This window comes from Psittacula echo (assembly GCF_963264785.1).
Source record: "Psittacula echo genome assembly, chromosome: 3".
Taxonomy (NCBI): domain Eukaryota; kingdom Metazoa; phylum Chordata; class Aves; order Psittaciformes; family Psittacidae; genus Psittacula; species Psittacula echo.
Genome location: NC_137736.1, coordinates 6,499,436 through 6,516,969, shown reverse-complemented (window position 1 = coordinate 6,516,969; position 17,534 = coordinate 6,499,436). Strand labels below are relative to the sequence as shown.

Below are 17,534 nucleotides of genomic sequence, written 5' to 3'. Positions count from 1 at the left end.
GAGGCTGTCAAGTGAGATTCAGTGCTATTAAATTGGGTCAAGGTAAGGAAAAAATCGGTTTACAAAATTTACAAATTCTTTAAGCTCAAGAAATGCGACATCTTGGTGTGCCTGAAGGTAAAAGCATGGTAAGATACTATGGAAAGCTTTTGGAATGAAGATGATGTGATCCTGTGGTACCCATATGCAGCATAGCCAGAAAGGTACTGTACAACTCTATACTTAAAGCAACAATGGGAAAACCTTGTAGTCAAATCCCATTTCTTGCTGAGTGGCTCAATTTGTTGCTACAGGTTTCCTGGGGAGTGGATTCAAGGCTTGATTTGGGGAGTGGGAGCTACTGGCGCTGTGTTACTAGTTACCAGTAGAGCTGGTGAGACACTACCCTGCACAGGGTGTTTGGTATAACCGGGAGGGTGTGAAACTTAGGAGTAGCAGGAAATGGGGCTGAACTGTGTAGCAGTTCAGTTATGTACGGTACATGTCCCTTTGTGATTCCCCATGAGGTAGTCTGGAGCAGGCTTTAGACCTTTCCCAACAGCTGTAAATCAAATGTGACTATGTATGTGAATATTTTGAAGCTACAGGGTTTATTAATATGTAAGTACCTGCTTTGCAGACTAATGCCAGCGATGCACTACATAGAATCATAGAATAGTTAGGGTTGGAAAGGACCTTAAGATCATCCAGTTCCAACCCCCCTGCCATGGGCAAGGACACCTCACACTAAACCATGCCACCCAAGGTTTCATCCAACCTGGCCTTCATCACAACTTTCCTGGGCAACCCATTCTAGTGCCTCACCACCCTCACAGTAAAGAATTTCTTCCTTATATCCAATCTAAACTTTGCCTGTTTAAGTTTAAACCCATTACCCCTTGTCAAAAAGGATTTTGATTACTACATAACAAATCAAAAATGTCTGATTATGCCCTCTCTGACTTTAACCTGTCAAGGTGTTACTGTCCTCAACACAGGTGATTGTACTAGTCATCTTCAGCTTATGGGATCAGTATTGAACCAGTAGACTTCCTGAAGATTGGCAAAATAGCCAGCTGCTGTGAGATTCGGGACTGATAAACTCTCAGTGAAGTGCTGCAGGACAGAGGATTTGTTTGGCAAACATAGTGCAGCCTGCACCTGGATGGCATTATCTCACGGGGCTAAGTATTATATGCTACTGGTTGAATTCATTGTAAGTGGGGAAACCAGTGGAGTATCTGTTTACAGACTGCTAGTTTCACTGCTGAAAAGCTTGACATGTCTATTTTATTTCTTCACAGACTCATTTTGCTGTAATGTCTATGTGACTTCTTCTTCCAGGGAAGAGTGTTAATGCTGCTCAGGTGTTTTCTGTGCACTTGCTCTCTTGATGGCAAATTGGTTTGGGCCTTGGTACCTCCCTTTTAATACTTGTGTGGCATTCCCCCTTGAATTGGTATTGGCTTTTGAATGCTCATCTTGGATGACCCCAGTTTCTCTGGAGGGAAAGCTGTGTTCTAACTCAAGGCAAGGCATGAAAATAGAATTTCTCTTTGGAAAATAAAGAGCTTTTTGGACTTGTGCTGGGTGGAAAACTGAAAGTGCTGTGGAGACTGCATGGCTACGGTGTGCTCTAGGAAGAAAGGAAGATTTGAGCCTTGGTGGTTCAACCACTTTACAAATCTTCCTTATTTTAAAAGAAAAACTGGGCCTGAAAACACCTAAATCAATCTCTAGCATGTGCTCAGAGATCTACCTTTTGAAAGGCTATAGCATTCTCTCTGCAGCGTCACATTCAGAAAGGCTGTATGGTTTCCAGTGAGAGCTTGGTGCTGTTACTGCTGTGGGCTTAAAGCTTCCTGTCTGCCTTCTGTAAGGAGGTCACAGCAGGCTGTCTCCATCCCTGGCAGCACTCTGACCCCAGCATGTGCCTCTGGGGTTACTGGAGCGCCACTCTTTGTCTTCTGAAAGATGCCAGAGGAAGCACCTTCTTTGTCCTAACAAGTTGTTAATGTTGTGTTCCAGGTATTTTCTAGCTCAGGAATTTACCCGAGGAGTGAAATTAGTAACTTCCTTTTTGGTCTCTTTTCTTTGATGTTGTTGCAAAAGTTTCTTGGTAGTATGGAAAGGGGGCAGAAATTGCAATGTTGCTTCTCAGAATGCTTCCTCTAACATTGTTCTACACTGCTGTTCACAGCAGTTCAGTTTTGTCTCGGAGGTCTTATGTGAAGTATCTTTCTCCTGAGTGTTCCCAGTCTTGATATCCCATATCCCTATTTTATCAAATGTCTGCCTATCTCAGAAAGAGGACCCCTTATAATATTGATCTTTTTTCAGAAGCTTAAAGGTAGACAAGTTGTTGTTGAGATCATCTAGCAAGTACATGGCAATGGTATGAAAAACACAACTTGGCTCATAAGGTTTTTATTGTAGTGCTTCAGCTATAAGGTCATCCTTCCCTCTTTGCAGAGAAGGTCAAGAGAAATTAGGTTCTTCATTTCCCCATAGCTCTTGCAGCTGAGCCTTGTTTTGCTTCAGTCTGTAGGATTGATCTCTTATAGGGACCACTGGAGAAAAGGTTCCCTGATTTCCCTTAACAGAAACCATTCCCCCCCCCCCCGTTCAAAGCTTAATTTGTCTTCCTTCCTTCACACATGGCAACCTGTCACAATGGCACAGCTTTTGCTGTTCCTAGGAGTGGTGCCACTCTGTGTTGCATGTGGACTAATCATTGTAGAGGTAGATAGTACTGCCCAAGCTCGTGATGAATTCTTTCAGGCTGCCATGAAGTGTTGCTTCAGCTTTGCCCAGTAGACAGTGTTATCCAGAGCCCTATTAGTAAAAGAGGCTATCAGTGTGTCTTTAAGTGAATGGTGCCAGTGGGAATGGCATGTTAGGCAGGGCAGCTGCAAGCTCGGACTGAAACACAACCACCCTTGAAACCCTATCTCTACTCCACTGACCCATGCAGGCTGACTTCATACTGTTGACTGACCGTGCGGGTTGCGTCAAAGCCTGAAATGTAACTGCTTCCAGGCAACAGGGCAGATCCTGCCTGTACGACTCACAGCGTGTTACTCGAAGCAGGGGAGAAATTGCATTTACGCATCTTTTCTGTAGCTGACCACGGAGGACTGGACTCGGCAGGTCCCTCGTGCCTGTGTCCTGGGTTACCCAAGTGGAAATTGTTTGCTTTTCACATTGAATGAAGTCTGAAATAGTTATGAAGAAATAAAAATGTGAGATGGCGTTTCCCGAGGATGCTTCCCTACAGAGCCTGTTATCTGTGGGGTGGGAGAATCGTCCCTCGGCTAGGGTTTCCCCACAGAGCATGCTCCCAAGTGTTACACTCTCAAAGTTGTAGGCAGGATAGTGTCCTCTTTGTGATAGATGAAGCTGGTCCCAGTGGCACATTTACTGTAGCTTTAAACTTGCAACCACAACTGCCTGCCCGTGCAGAGCTTTACCTCGTGGCCCTCGGCCCAAAACGCTGCACGAGATGGAGCTCCCTGGGGCAAGGGGGAGGCTCTGCTGCTGCGCCTGGAAAGCATTTCTGGAGAACCAGCCTCTCTTGCTAAGTGCTGCAAGCCACAGCAGGAGAAGGGGGTGACCTTTTTCCTTTTTAGTGCTGGGTGAAAGTCCTGCAGGAGAGCAGGAGCTCGGAGCGGTGCAGAGCCCCATGTGTGGCCGGAGCCCGCTGCGATAAGCTGGTTGTTTTCCCCCGTCCTTTCCCCTCCTCGTGCTGCGCCGAGCTTATCTGGTGGCCTGAGTTATGTTAAGTAGCGGGTGCATGCTTGCTCTCTGTTCTCCTCCCTGCTTTTGCTCCTTGGATTTCAATTCCAAACATGGTTATCCATTTGGGGTCTCTCTCCTTTCCGCTGCCAAGTGATACACATTCCACACTCAACACCAGCTCCCTCTGCTGCTCTCTCACGGTCGCTATTTTCATTTGCCGGAGGGCAGGCGAGAGAGCAGCGAGTGCAAGGAGATCTCTGTCCTGTTTGTGAGTTTCCCAGCTAATGGCCTCTACTCTTCCTTTGATTGAGCTCTTTTCACCTCCTATTTGCAAGTTTCTTTTCTCGGTGCTGTGGCTAAGGAGGGGGCCAGCCGCCGGTCTGTGAGACACAAAGCAACGAGCCCTTTTGGGATTGTTTTTGGGTGCAGAAACCTTCAGCAGCGTTTTACCATGTCACTCTGAAGCACGCTGCTGTGGGACCGGCTGGTGCTCAAGAGGAGGAGGAGGAGGAACATCAGCTCTGGTTTCAGACCTCTGCAGCACCCTTTGTGTATGACAATTCATTTTGAGCACAGGACAGCCAGGGAGGGTGGGGAGTGGGGAAGGATGAGTGCAAGCAGCCTCTCGTGGGACCAGGCTCTTCTCCAGCCTCCGGTGTGTGATGCCTGGAAGGACACTTTGGAGGGGGCAGCTTATCATCTGGCCAGCTGCATTGTCCTCCTGGGTTACATGGGGGGAAGTGGCATCTTTGGGTCCCTCTATATTTTTGGCCTCCTGGCCCCAGGCTACTTCTGCTATGCCCTGTGGGGCTGGCTGAGTGCCTGCGGACTGGATATCTTCATCTGGAACATGCTGCTCGTCCTCGCCTGCTTGCTTCAGCTGGCTCACCTGGCTTACCGGCTCCGCAGAGACACCATCCCCGAAGAGTTTAACCTCCTCTACAAGACCATGTACCTGCCCTTGCAGGTGCCCCTGGATGTCTACAAAGAAATTGTGAAGTGCTGTGAAGAGCAGGTCCAGTCGCTCGTCAGAGACCAGAATTATGCGGTGGAGGGCAAGACGCCCATTGACCGCCTCTCGTTGCTGCTGTCTGGCAGGTAAAGGCTCTCCTGTTTCTAAGCAATGTCTGACAGCAAAGTGCCGTGGTTTATTGTAGTGATTTCACCCTCTGTGGTTTCATCCTCTGGGGTGAGGATTGTTTCCTTCATCTGAAAGGGCTTTGAGATATACATCTGTTTGTTGGGAAGGGGGGCAGAGTGGGTATTTCAGGGAATGGGTCCCAGAATCAGGCCATGTGCAGTGAAGCACCCAGCTCAGCCATGCTGTGATACCGCTGGGGAACCTGTGCCTCTTTCTCTGTCATTTTAAAGTTGTCTCGTTTCTGGTGGGAGCAGACTGGCTGTCAGAGAGTGTTCCTCAAGGCAGTGTGTCTGGACCTGTGGTCTCTGGGGGTACCAGACACACCTCTGTGATGCGAACGGCTGTGCACTGAGTGTGCTGAGTCCACCTGCTGCCCCAGAGAGCAGTGTTCAGGGAGAGGTCCCACCACTGTTCCCATCACCTCAACCCTCAGGGCTCTGAAATGTCTCACTTTGAGGGTCATTTCATCCATAGAGAGCACACTTTCCTGTGGTGGATCCTCATCAGGCCTCTTTCTTTCCCTGTGCTGTCATGCATTCATCATGTTTCTTCCTCTGGACTACCGAGGAGGACCTTGAGGACCTAGATAGTCACACTGGGTATTTGATTATTGAGTGAATTGTGCTGAGCAAGTACTGGCATTTGTTCCCTGGAGATCTTGTGGCTTGCCTTTATGAGCATTTCTCTTTGTGATGTGCAAAACCCAAATGCATACAAACAGGAATGATACTAGCTTCCCAGCTGCTGCCAGGCACTTGGCACTGAATATCAAGTGAAAGTGGGAAAGGAGATCTGTAAATGGGAGCAGTGCTGAGCTGTAGGAAGTGTGTTTCATAAGGGTTTTCCTTTAGAAAGACAAACCCAGCATCACCCTAGGACTTACGTTTTACTGTGGTGGTCCATCCTCTCTGGTGAGGGGATGTGTAAGGAAGGCTTGTTCTTCCTTTTCTTGGTGTTTGTCCCATTTCTAGGATGTGTTAAGAGCATCCTGGGACCACTCACCAGTGCTGAATGGCAAAGCACTGGGAGGAAATGGGGAATGTGTGTTTCCATTAGGTGTCTTTCCCCATACCAAACCTCTGTGGTCTGCATGCTCTGAAGTTTACCTGTGTGCCAGTGGGAAGAGTCTGTGTTGTCTTGCCCTGTGCTGGATAATCTGATGCTGCTCTTCAGGCATGAAGGTGCTGCAATGGACAGTAATCTGGTGCTGGTGGGGTAGCTGTTCTGCTCTTTTGCAGTGGGAAGTGTGTATCTTGGCTGATACAGGATGCTTTGTGGAGATGGGATTGGATTTGCATTTCCTGGTATCCACTCTGTTGCTTTGTGTGGTCCTTGCTGACCCAGCAGAGGATTGCTACTATTAAGGTGCCTCCTCTTAAACTGGACGATAGCAAGACAAGGAGGACTTGGAAATGCAGAATGTGCCTGGATCAAGAAACGTGCCTCTTGATCCCTGACCCTTCCAGGCAGCACCCCCAGCTGACTGGAAGCCAGCAGTGAACTGAGCCTTGTAACTCCTGAATTGCTCTTGCTGAGTTGTCTTTGCGCATTGTACAACAGGGGAACATGGTGACAGGAAGGAAAGAGGCCGCAAATCTGGTGGTGAAGAGCTAAGAATAGAGCTCCAGAATGCCCTGCCACTGCCCCAGGCCTGCACAGCTATCCTCTGCTTCCTGGGTGCAGGTTTGACCTTGACATTGGTAGGCAATTGTAGCAAAAATAAGGGAAAGGGATACTTGGGACTCCTAGAGAGGTTGAATGGTAATGTGCACCTAACTGTGAGCTGGCAGCGTGATGTGTCAGGAATGATGGCCGATGTGATTTTGGGAGGTTCTGGATGTAACAGCTTCCCAGCATCAAGTCAGGGAATGTCTTTGTGCAACCCTGGGGACAGGAAGAAGATGCAAGCACAAACAGTTGGCTTATAAGTGCTTGAAAAGCAGCAGCAGTCTTGCAGGGTGAGAAGGGCTGGTTTAGGACCAAGCATTGCACCCAGGAGGGCTGGCTTTGTACTAGGAAATGGAAAGCAGAAGGAATATGGGGAAGTGGCAGCAAATATCCTTTCCCATAGAGAAAGGAGCAACAGCCCCGTAGATGGGAGCATCTGCAGCTGTCCTGGAGAGGGTATGAGACACACATGAGATAAGGAGAAGTCTTCCTCCCTGGTGGGGCTGGCTGCCTGCATGTTGTGTGAGTTGATGAGGTTCGTGTGACATCTCCTTTGTGGCCTAAGTGTGTCCTTTCTGCAGGGTCCGAGTGAGCCAGGACGGACAATTCCTTCACTACGTCTTTCCATACCAGTTCCTGGACTCTCCAGAATGGGAGTCGCTGCGACCCTCTGAGGAAGGAACTTTCCAGGTAACCCAGTTTTGCTCCTTGCTGCTTCGTTGTGTGTCTGAGAAGGGGATGGAGGGGGCTCATGATGCCATTCAAAGCTAACTGCGAACGCTTTCCTCCCCTTCCTCATGGGTTAGCCAGCACAGGATGGTGCGATCAGTTGTGTTCCTTTTATTCCTACCTTCCTCTGAAGAGCTCAGTGCATGCTCCTATCAGCTGAGGGATGGTGGAGCATGGTGCTCCTTCCAGTTTAGCAGGGAGAAGGGGTGCCGGATTGCTGGCTCTCTTCCATTACAGCATTCCCTAGTACCTGTGTTAATGCATTTGCCCTGGGCACTGCTAGCAGGGTGCATCATTCCCGCATCAGATGGCAGTCATTGCAACATGCAGCAGTGATGTCAACCCGTAAATATCCTCTTCCTCACAGAAGTTTCTGATGGTTATGTGCTTTGGGTGGAGAGGCAGAGAGGATGATTCACACCCGAATATGGTTCTTTCTGAGCAGAAGAATCCTGTGCTGAGAGATCAGACTAATTCTTATTTGAGCAATTAAAAGGATTTTGCTCTTGCTGTCAACACCCCACAGTATTTGTTTGTCTTTCCTTCTGGAGGAGGATACTTAAGCCCACATCTCTCTGCCTTTAACTCACATTCCAGGGCAGGCTGATCACTGTCAGGATGTTTATCTAGAATATATCAGTTAGGGCATACGAGGAGGGGTTTTGCTAATCCCTTGGGAACATGGCACAGTCATGAGAGAGCAATGAGGCTTTCTCATGAGGGCAGCCACGTTCTGACGTGGTTAAACCGGGGCAGCTCTCTGAACGTGCTTTCCTCAGGTCTGAATTTGTCCCATGTACAAAAGAGTCATGGTAGTTGCTCCTAAAGCTTCGCCATCATCAGTGATGATGGCCTTGCAAGAGGAGCAGCTGCAGGAGACGGCTTCTGGTGCAACTGTGCCACAGGGCTACGGCTTATGAGCAGAAATAGTGATGTCGAGCTAAGATAATGGGGTAGAGAGGGCAACAACAGCATGGCTGTGCTAGGGGTGAGGGTATCTCATGTTTTGCACAGGGTTTAAATCCAGCAGCAGATTGCTGCTAGCTCCTGGACTGTATCTGCCACAGAGTCAAGCAGAGAGTCCAATGGCTGCCTGGTGCCTGAGGCAGGGAAATGGCTGTCTGATGGCATGCAACCTGCAAAGACCTCGGCAGCATTTTCTGAGCTAATTTCTGTGGAAATGAATGTTCCCAAACCTCCTGAGTGTCTTTATTGGTGGTGCATGAGACAGCTCAGGACCAAGCTGGTGCCAGGCTGCACCAGCCCTGCCAGCACCACGCTTTTGGCCTTTCTCCTGCTCGGTGATACAGGGTTGGACAGGGAGGTTGGCTCTGCCTGGCACCAGGATGGGGAGGCAGAGCCCTAGGTGGGGAGAGGCTGCAGCCATGTGCTGGAATTGCCCCAAACCCATGGCTGCTTACTGAGGAACATTACTGAGGACAAGGGGGAATGGCTTTAACCTGCCAGAGGGGAAACTGAGCTGAGCTCTTAGGCAGAAGCTCTTCCCTGTGAGGGTGTTGAGGCGCTGGCACAGGGTGCCCAGAGAAGCTGTGGCTGCCCCATCCCCGGCAGTGTTCAAGGCCAGGTTGGACACAGGGGCTTGGAGCAACCTGCTCTAGTGGAAGGTGTCCCTGCCCGTGGCAGGGGGTTGGAGCTGGATGAGCTTTAGGGTCCCTTCAACCCAAACCAGCCTGGGATTCTATGAAGAAGTAGCAGCCTGTGTGAGACCAGCATTCAGCACGTGAGACTTGACCAGTCCATGTTCACAGCAGTTCACAGTATCACAGTATCACAGTATGTTAGAGATTGGAAGGGACCTCAAAAGATCATCTAGTCCAATCCCCCTGCCAGAGCAGGAATACCTAGGTAAGGTTACACAGGAATGTGTCCAGGCGGGTTTTGAATGCCTCCAGAGAAGGAGACTCCACAACCCCCCTGGGCAGCCTGTTCCAGTGTTCTGTCACCCTCACTGAGAAGAAGTTTCTTCTCAAGTTTAAGTGGAACCTCTTGTGTTCCAGTTTGTACCCATTACCCCTTGTCCTATCATTGTTTGCCACTGAGAAGAGCCTGGCTCCATCCTTGTGACACTCCCCCTTTATATATTTATATACACTAATAAGGTTCCTGGCAGGACATTACTTTTGATGGCCATGCTTAGCCATTGTGATGTGGTGCTTTTGGCAGCTATTTAACCCACTAGTCTTGTCTTTCCTGAGTAAGTACTAATACTCTGTGGTATATCTCAACCCTTATTCCTAGCATCACAATCATTTGGTTACAAAAGTGCACATGTGACTCTGGGACTTTGCTGGAGAAGTGCATGGGAGGTTTTCCCTGCCCAAGTTTACCCCATCTCTGTCTGGATTGAGCAGTTTTGATCCTGGACGCTAAAAAAATGGCAGAAACTCAATGTGGTCTACAAGGAGAGCTGGTTTCCTTGAGCTTTCTGTTCTGGCTATGTCTTCTTCCCACAGGGCTGCTGGCTCCCAGAGCCTGAAGGAGTTGGGTTTCAGGGCTGGCGCTTTTCCCCAGAAGACTGAATTATGGGCTCTGCCCATGCCACCGCACTTGTGTCGAGGGGATTCATGAGTGGAATCTGCCCTGCTGTCCTGGTTAGGAGGCAGGTTTTCTTATTACATCTCACTTAATCCCCCGTGAGAAGCAGAGGCTTTTGACTGCTGTGCCAGAATTGGTTAGGAAAATGAGAATCTGGTCACTTCAGTTTCCGTGTGACCCTTCCTCTTGCTCACCTCAAGCCTGGGAAAGTTCTCAGGTTTTATCTCCTATATTTCTTTCATAAGGCAGCTGCTTGCATGGCAGCGGCATTAAATATCAAACCCAAGGACACGCACATGCACCCAGACCATGTTCAGCTTCCCAGTGGCACTCTGCCATGGTGGCTAGCCAAGGAGACCCCTGATACAGGGTGAAAGGGAGCCCCCGGGATATTTTGGCTCCTGCACTTGTTCACATGTTGGTGTCTTCATTACACTCGGATGTTCTTCTTTAGCCCAAGGCAGTTTGACCCTCCCTGTCTTTCTTATCTATTAGTGTTATTATCATAATTATTATATTTATATATTACAATATACACTCATGTATTCTATAACAGTTTTTGTTATTAATAGTCTGGTCTTATAGCTAGGGGGAAAAATGGCTCTGTTTACATTGGCAAAACCCAAAGCAAAATGAAATGTTCTCTAACATCAACCCAACAAAGCCTCAGGTGAGCTCCCTACCTAAACACACAGTAAACCCCTCTCACTGAGCTGTGCCCACCTCCTTCAAAGCCATCCAGCCCTACAGCGCCCAAGAAAGCTGGTGAGACAGGCTGTCCCTCCTGTGCAGGGTGACCAGGCAAGCCTTCCAGGTGGCCCTTCCCACTCCCAGGGCCTTCTCGGCAGAGGGTTGTGCAATCCAGCAGCAGGATGTGCTGGCAGCCTGCCGCAGGGCTGGCTGGGCATGCAGAACACCCCCTCTGCAGCCTGTCTGTGGAGGGATGAGGACATCATAGAATCATAGAATCAACCAGGTTGGAAAAGACCTTTAAGATCACCGAATCCAACATTTACCCCAGCAGTGCCAAGGCCACCACTAACCCATGGCACTGAGGGCCTTGTCTACACGGTGTGTGAACACTTCCAGGGATGATGACACCAGCCCTGCCCTGGGCAGCCTGTTCCAATGCCTGAGCACCCTCTGCGGAAGGAGTTGTTCCTCCTCTCCAGCCTAAACCTCCCCTTGTGCAGCTTGAGGCCGTTTCCTCTTGTCCCATCACTTGTTCCTTGGGAGCAGAGACCGACCCCACCTCACTCCATCCTCCTGTCAGGCAGTTGCAGAGAGCGATAAGGTCCCCCCTGAGCCTTCTCTTCTCCAGACTAAACCCCCCCAGGCCCCTCAGCCATTCCTCATCACACTTGTGCTCTGGACCCAGCCTGTGCTGCCCTGCTCACTTCAGTTGTATCACTCGCATGTCAATAGGGAGCATCATTTGAAAGTGAGAGAGTGATATTTAGCCAGCCACTTGGCTAGGTTAAGTAAGGGCATGCCAGTAATTGCATAGGAAAACCTGGCCTCAGGCTCCCTGGGGAGGGAAACAGGTAGGTAAGGATGTATCTGACCAGCTTGGATGATCTGGCTCCAAGGAGAGCATGCATTGAAGAGGCTGGGGGCCTTCACTGGAGAGAAGCATGCAGCCCCAAGGCGAGTTACCCACCCCAGGCAACGGGGCTTACTCTTCTCCCTCCCTCAGGTCACGCTGACGGCTGAGACCGACTGCAGCTTCATCACCTGGCCGAGGAAGAAGCTGTACCTCCTCCTGAGGAAGGACCGCTACATTGCCCGGCTCTTCTCCTCCCACCTGGGCTATGACATCTCAGAGAAGCTCTACTCCCTCAATGAGAAGCTCTTTGCCAAGTTCGGCCTCCACTTCGACATCCGCTTGCCCAGCCTGTACCACGTCCTCGGGCCAGCCTCCTCCGAGGGGGAGTCGGAGGACTGCGAGGAGTCACCGCCTGCCTCTGGCCAGGCTGATGGCTCTGAGCCCCCTCCGCAGCCACCGCCACCGCCGCCACCGGCTCCTCGGCCCCGGGCATCCCGGCCTGACAGTGACCTGCTGGGTGAGGATTCCACCAGTCTTGTCTTGGAAGATTTTGCTGAGTTGCCGGGGTCTTTTATGGACTATGTGAGCGAAGGGGAGTATATGAAATGAGGGCACTCCCGGCATGGGCACGCCTCACCCTGTGTGGGACCCCCGCGTAAGTACCCGCTTGTGGAAGCAAGTCCTTCCTGGGATGTGGCTGCCCAGGCAGAGGGGTAGCCTCCACCTCTTGCCCTTTTTTGCCATGGTTTTGCTGGTCCCTAGCCCTTTTTTGCCTGCTGCCCTAGGGAATCCCGGGAGGTGGGCTCGAGCTCTGTGATTGTCCCAGGGAAAAGCAGGAGGGTAGAGGCTTAACTCCAGGCACCAGCCACACTGTGGGGTGGAAGGGCCTGTAACCCGGCCATAGGAAGCTCTTCCCTTCCATCAGAGAAACGAGAGGCAGAGAAACTGAAATGGTGCCCAGGCTGCTGGGTGGTACATGAGTGCCCGCAGAGACCCCACAGGGCTTGACCTGGCTTGCCATGAGGTAGAGCTGTGCCTAGAGACATGCCAGTACTGAGCTGAGGAAGATGTCTGCAGGTGAAAGAGCAAACAAGCCAGGAGATGGTGACAGGGGTAGAAACAGCTGCAGGGTTTACAAGGAGTAAATAGCAAGGAGCTGCTGTTCGCCCTTCAAGTGCTCAGTCTGGGCAGGGGGAGAAATCTCAGTCCTTCCTCCTCCTGCCTGCCACAGCTCATCCCCACATTTGCTCTGTCCTTGTTTCTGCTGAGCCTCATCTCAGCCAGATCTGCTCTGTCTCTTCAGGGTGCTGAGCTCTAACACTGCCTGTGGCACAGCTCTTGCCTCCCTGGGTGGACTGACAGGCTGAAAACAGTTTTAGCATACCCCAGACTCTGCTCTCTGCTGAGTGGGAATGAGATGCTGTCTTCCAAAATGCCAGCTCCTTACTCTGCAAGGGAAAGATTCCCAGGCTTGGTGGATGTGAGGGCAGAGGAGCGATGCAGGCAAACAGAAATAGACAGGAGGGTGCCTCGGGCTTGAAATCCAGATCCAAGTGGCCCAGAGAGAAATTCCACACTCCATTACTTTTAGCCAGCCACTGCAGGCCAGCTGCAGAGCTACCGCCACCCCATCGTAGCGGCTTTCTGGCATCCAGCAGCCAGACACCAAGCCTGGGGCAGGGATTTCTGTCCCAGAAGTGACCACTATATATGGCCCAGTTGGGCCTGCGTGGCAGGGAGGAAGTTGCAGAGCTGGGTGCAGGCACCTAGGAACACGGTTCACCATCACACCCTGGCGCTTCCCTGGGTCTATTCCTGACCCAGGACCCACTGACTCCCTGCAGTCATCTTCCCTACCCCAGTGCTTGTGCACAAGCCTTGTTGCTGTGACGGCAAAGGGGCAGTCCCTCCTCGGTGCTCTGCATTGTAAGGCTGCCTGGGTCAGCCCACACTTGCTGTCCGCAGTAGGCCTCTTGTGGAAAAGGCATTTCTCCCTGTTCCATCAGTTTCTATTCTTTTGAAAGCGGAACTGGAAGATCTTCCTGTTTTGTGCAATTCTGCTTTGAGTTGAGTCATGTTCCTGCACTGCTTCTGTGCCTCCCAACGTAACATCTGGGATACGAAAAACGGCCGGGAAGAAAAAAGGGGAAAAAGCAAGTTTGGTTTTGCTTGAATTGGATACGAAGCTGGCAGGAGTTTCACCTTGGGTTGTCTTCATTTGTTTGTTCATTTGCACAGAGAGAAAAAGAGTTTGTTTTATTCTAGCATCGAGGTTGTGGGAATGTGAAGTCCCTGGTCCTGCTGGTACCACTGCTGGAGAGAGGGATTTGCAGCTTAGCTTTTTTGCAGTCCTTACTTGGCAAGGCAAGAACACTGAGAGAAGCATCCCCTTGTCAGGCGTGTTGGTTGGATACATGCAATCGAAAATGAAGGCAGGTTGTGTTGTAAACGTGGTGAGGTCACTTTGTGCATTGCTCAGATTTCCTCAGCAGAAGAGTATCCATTCTCAGGTCACTGGCAGAATTCTCCTACCTGATCCAGCTCAGTAAAACTGGAATGTGCAATGCAGTTTAAGAAGGAAGGAGGCAGGGAGCACCACAGCTTTTTTCGGTTCTTGGTCTTTTGTTTCCACTCATTTTTAGAGGCAAACCTGTGAACATACACGCGAGGTGTGCGCGTATGTGTATGTTGGGGCAAGCTTGTGCCACACAACACAAAGCTCTTCTTCCTTTCACACAACCCTTTTAAAACATGTTGGAAGCTGGAAGCTTTTGTCTTTCTAGATCTTGTGTGTGAGGTGACATCAAGGTGTGCTGATACTTGCAGTAGACCTGTGATAAAAGCCCATATGTTTCAGAGGCCAGTGTTTGGGGTGGGAGAGGAGGATGATCTTCCTCAGAGACAAGAGCCAGTGTGGTATTTTGATTTCAGAGGTAATTAGGGCAAGGAAACACAAACTGTTTTGTGTGTTTGTAACAGTGGAACAAGCGCTTCCTTGTTACTGTGCTTGGGTAGGCTAATCACATCACATAGAATCACAGAATGGTTTGGGTTGGAAAGGACCTTAAGATCATCCAGTCCCAACCCCCCTGCCATAGGCAGGGACACCTCACACTAGACCACATCTCCCAAGGCTCTGTCCAGCCTGGCCTTGAACACTGTCAGGGATGGAGCATTTACCACTTCTTTGGGCAACCTGTGCCAGTGCCTCACCACCCTCACAGTAAAGAACTTCTTCCTTATGTCTAACCTGAACTTCCCCTGTTTCAGTCATCACCCCTTGTCCTATCACTACAGCCCCTGATGAAGAGTCCCTCTCCAGCATCCTTTTAGGCCCCAGCAGCACAAAAGCGGTTCTCACATTCAGAGAGTACTCCACAGCGACTTGGGTGCCTAACCACGAAACTCAGTGGTACAGAGAGGCTGCAGTTTCCTCTTCTGGCCAGGCACTTGCCACAGCTCAGATGACCTGAGCAGGTCTGCCATGGTCTAGGGAAAGCACTTTCATAACTTTTCCCTTGGAAGTGGTTAAAATGTGCATAACAAACAGGTATATTCCCTGCAGTGTCATTGTTTGAAGTAAGTGATAGCTGCGGTCCCAGAGATCAGAGCTCCCCTGGGGCTTTCTCCCTGGTCTATGCCCTCATCTCCTTCCCCAACAGCTTCCAACCTGGGTAATCAACTTCCAGCTCTCAAAATTCCTTGTGCTGAAGTGCTTCTATAGATCACATTCCTTTCCATTTTCTGGCACTACACTGGCCACCTTGCAATACCACACACAGGAGGGCAATTCTGGAATGCTCAAAGTGCTGCAAAAGTCATGCAGAAGACAATATTCCTGGGACATTATATTGGTCTGTTATTCCTATAATCCAGGCCCTTGGAAAGAGTTTCTAGTCTGCTTATGGGCAAGACAGACTGTGATACCACACTGATGAGCACATGATTTCTCTGAGGAAGAGAGAGATTTCCATAACTTACAGGCTGCCTCTTTGAAAGGGGCAGGTAAAGGTTCTGTTCCAGATTTGCTTCAGCCGTGTACTGCTGTACAGCTCAGTGCTCCATAGCAAACTAAGCTTTATTCCTTGCACGCAAATTCAACCAAGCAAAAGCCACCTGCTTTTTATTCCTTTTCATATTGCATTTGTTCTAGTTTGCTGCTGTCAAGTGCTTGCAAGATGTGAAGCTGTTGCTACCTAGGTTTGCATGGATGTATCTTGTGGCTGGCTTTCTATCTAGTGAGTGAGGTGGATGGAGGGAGGGATGCTTGATGGCCTGTAGCTTGTTAACTCTAAGTTAGTAAGAATTGTTTCATACCTGCTTTGAGAGCAAAACCAAGAACTTGTGGAGTCTGTTTCACTCATACCACAGAAAATGCTTTGGAGGAAGCTGGTTTTGCTGTCTCAGGGTGCCCCATTTTCTGACTTATCACATGTTGAAGAATTGTTTTGCATGGTAATTTAGGAAAGAAAAGGAGAAAGACAAATAATGGTGGGCTCCATGAGGTTTGTGTCTTGGGAAATTTGGAAGTAAGATTTATTCCTGTGATAATAATGGTGTGCTCTTTGCCTCTCTGTCTTCCCTCTCCTCCCTGTTCTTTCCCCCTCTCCTGCCTTCCTTCTCTCTGCAGCATCTGGAAACCTTCTCCGGAGTTCTCCCCACCTTCTCTGCAAAGGACGAGCCCCTCTGGCTCCCACTCAGACACCCGAACTCTAGGGAACAACAAGCTGTTTTGATCCCGAAGCCCCTCCAAAGGAGCGTATGCTCACACAGGTTTCTGACCAGAGAGACACTCTTTAGCAAGCACAGAGACGTCTGCCTGCAGACGTGTACACTCAGGAGCACGTGAATTACACGCATGAGACTGCAGTGTGACACTCCAGCACCTCCCACCCCGTGGTTGTTCACCAGAGCTGCCTGCCCCAGTGTGCTTCCACAGTTTGTTTTCTAGTCCTGCATCTCTGAGGTGTGTCGGCAGCTCTGATACCAAGGTACACCGGTATCGCTGCAAGCGGTACCAGCCTGCTCACAGAATCTGTGTTCCCTTTGATTTAATGATTCTCATTAAAGTCAGAGATGAAACTACTGGTGTTTGAGGATTTGGAGAGGGAGGTGACACTCTTTGAAAGGCTTGGGCCGATCTTAAGGCACGGAGGGAAAGGACAGGGGAAAATGGGTTGCCTGACGGCTTTGGTAATGGGCTTGCAATGGACAGCATGATACAGAGATTTGGTATCATGCACCTCAGTGGGCATCCACTCTAATAAGACCAGAAATTACTTTTCCAGGGGTTAGGATTTCTCATTTATGACAACCACCACTTCTCAAAGAAGTTATCGACTTCTGGTGAACGGTAGGTTGTTTGAGTTGATTTATGTGAAGTAACAAAGGGGAGGAATTGGGACTGGGGGCAGGCGTAGACAAGAAGGAGAGCCTGAATCCGTGTGTGTCTGTCCACTCCCCCTTATTTTTGTGTAAGTGTGCTCAGTAGGGGATGACGTCAGGATGCACACACTGAGTGAAGAAGTGAGTACAAAGCATCTCTGGTGAGAGCAGCCACTGGCAGGAAGAAGTGCAATATCTTGGATGAAAATAGCGTGGAGAAACAGCCTCTTCAGGTTCAGCTGCAACGGGCTTTGGCTGATGAGCTTCCCCAGCCATCTCCTCTGTCAGGGATTTGGAAATGGCAGTGCTGGTGGAGGAATCCACTGCCGTACAGAGCCTGGTGCAGCCAAGCTGGGTGGTGAGGGTAGGAGCCTCTCCAGGGCAGACATCCAGGGAAGGAGTGAGGACCGTCAGTCCCTCCATCAGCACGCTCAGGGCAGGGTGTTCTCTGTGTCTCTTGGCAGAGAGGTGTGGGGACATGGCCGTTCAGTGTGTGGGGCTGGCTTTATGTCAGCCCTGGGCTGGTGGAGGCAGCCCTACCTGCTTTGTGCTGCTCACACGGGGGCTGTGGCCCAGAGTCTGGTTTGCAAGACCTCTGCTCTTGCTGAGGTCTGGAGAGGGCTCTGAAGTGGTGCATACGTGGGACCCATGGTGCAAATGGGCTGAGCTGAATCAGCTGGTGCCCTCCACAGGTGCCCGCTGAGGTTATGTTTGAGTCTTCAATAAGAAGCTCCCTGGAAACTCTTCAGTCATGGCACTGACTAACCTAGATCTCTGTCAGGTTGTCAGAAT

The 17,534-nt window shown here is 50.2% G+C and overlaps 1 protein-coding gene across 1 annotated transcript; it reads left to right on the top strand.

The window, feature by feature from the left end:
- Positions 1–4,324: 4,324 nt before the first annotated feature.
- POPDC2 (popeye domain cAMP effector 2) lies at positions 4,325–16,073 on the top strand (the record flags this gene model as incomplete). The annotated part of the gene is made up of 4 exons (XM_080612765.1): positions 4,325–4,815; positions 7,108–7,216; positions 11,508–11,874; positions 15,988–16,073. 4 exons carry the CDS (start codon positions 4,325–4,327, stop codon positions 16,071–16,073), a joined length of 1,053 nt encoding a protein of 350 aa, XP_080468891.1.
- Between the last annotated feature and the right edge of the window lie 1,461 nt (positions 16,074–17,534).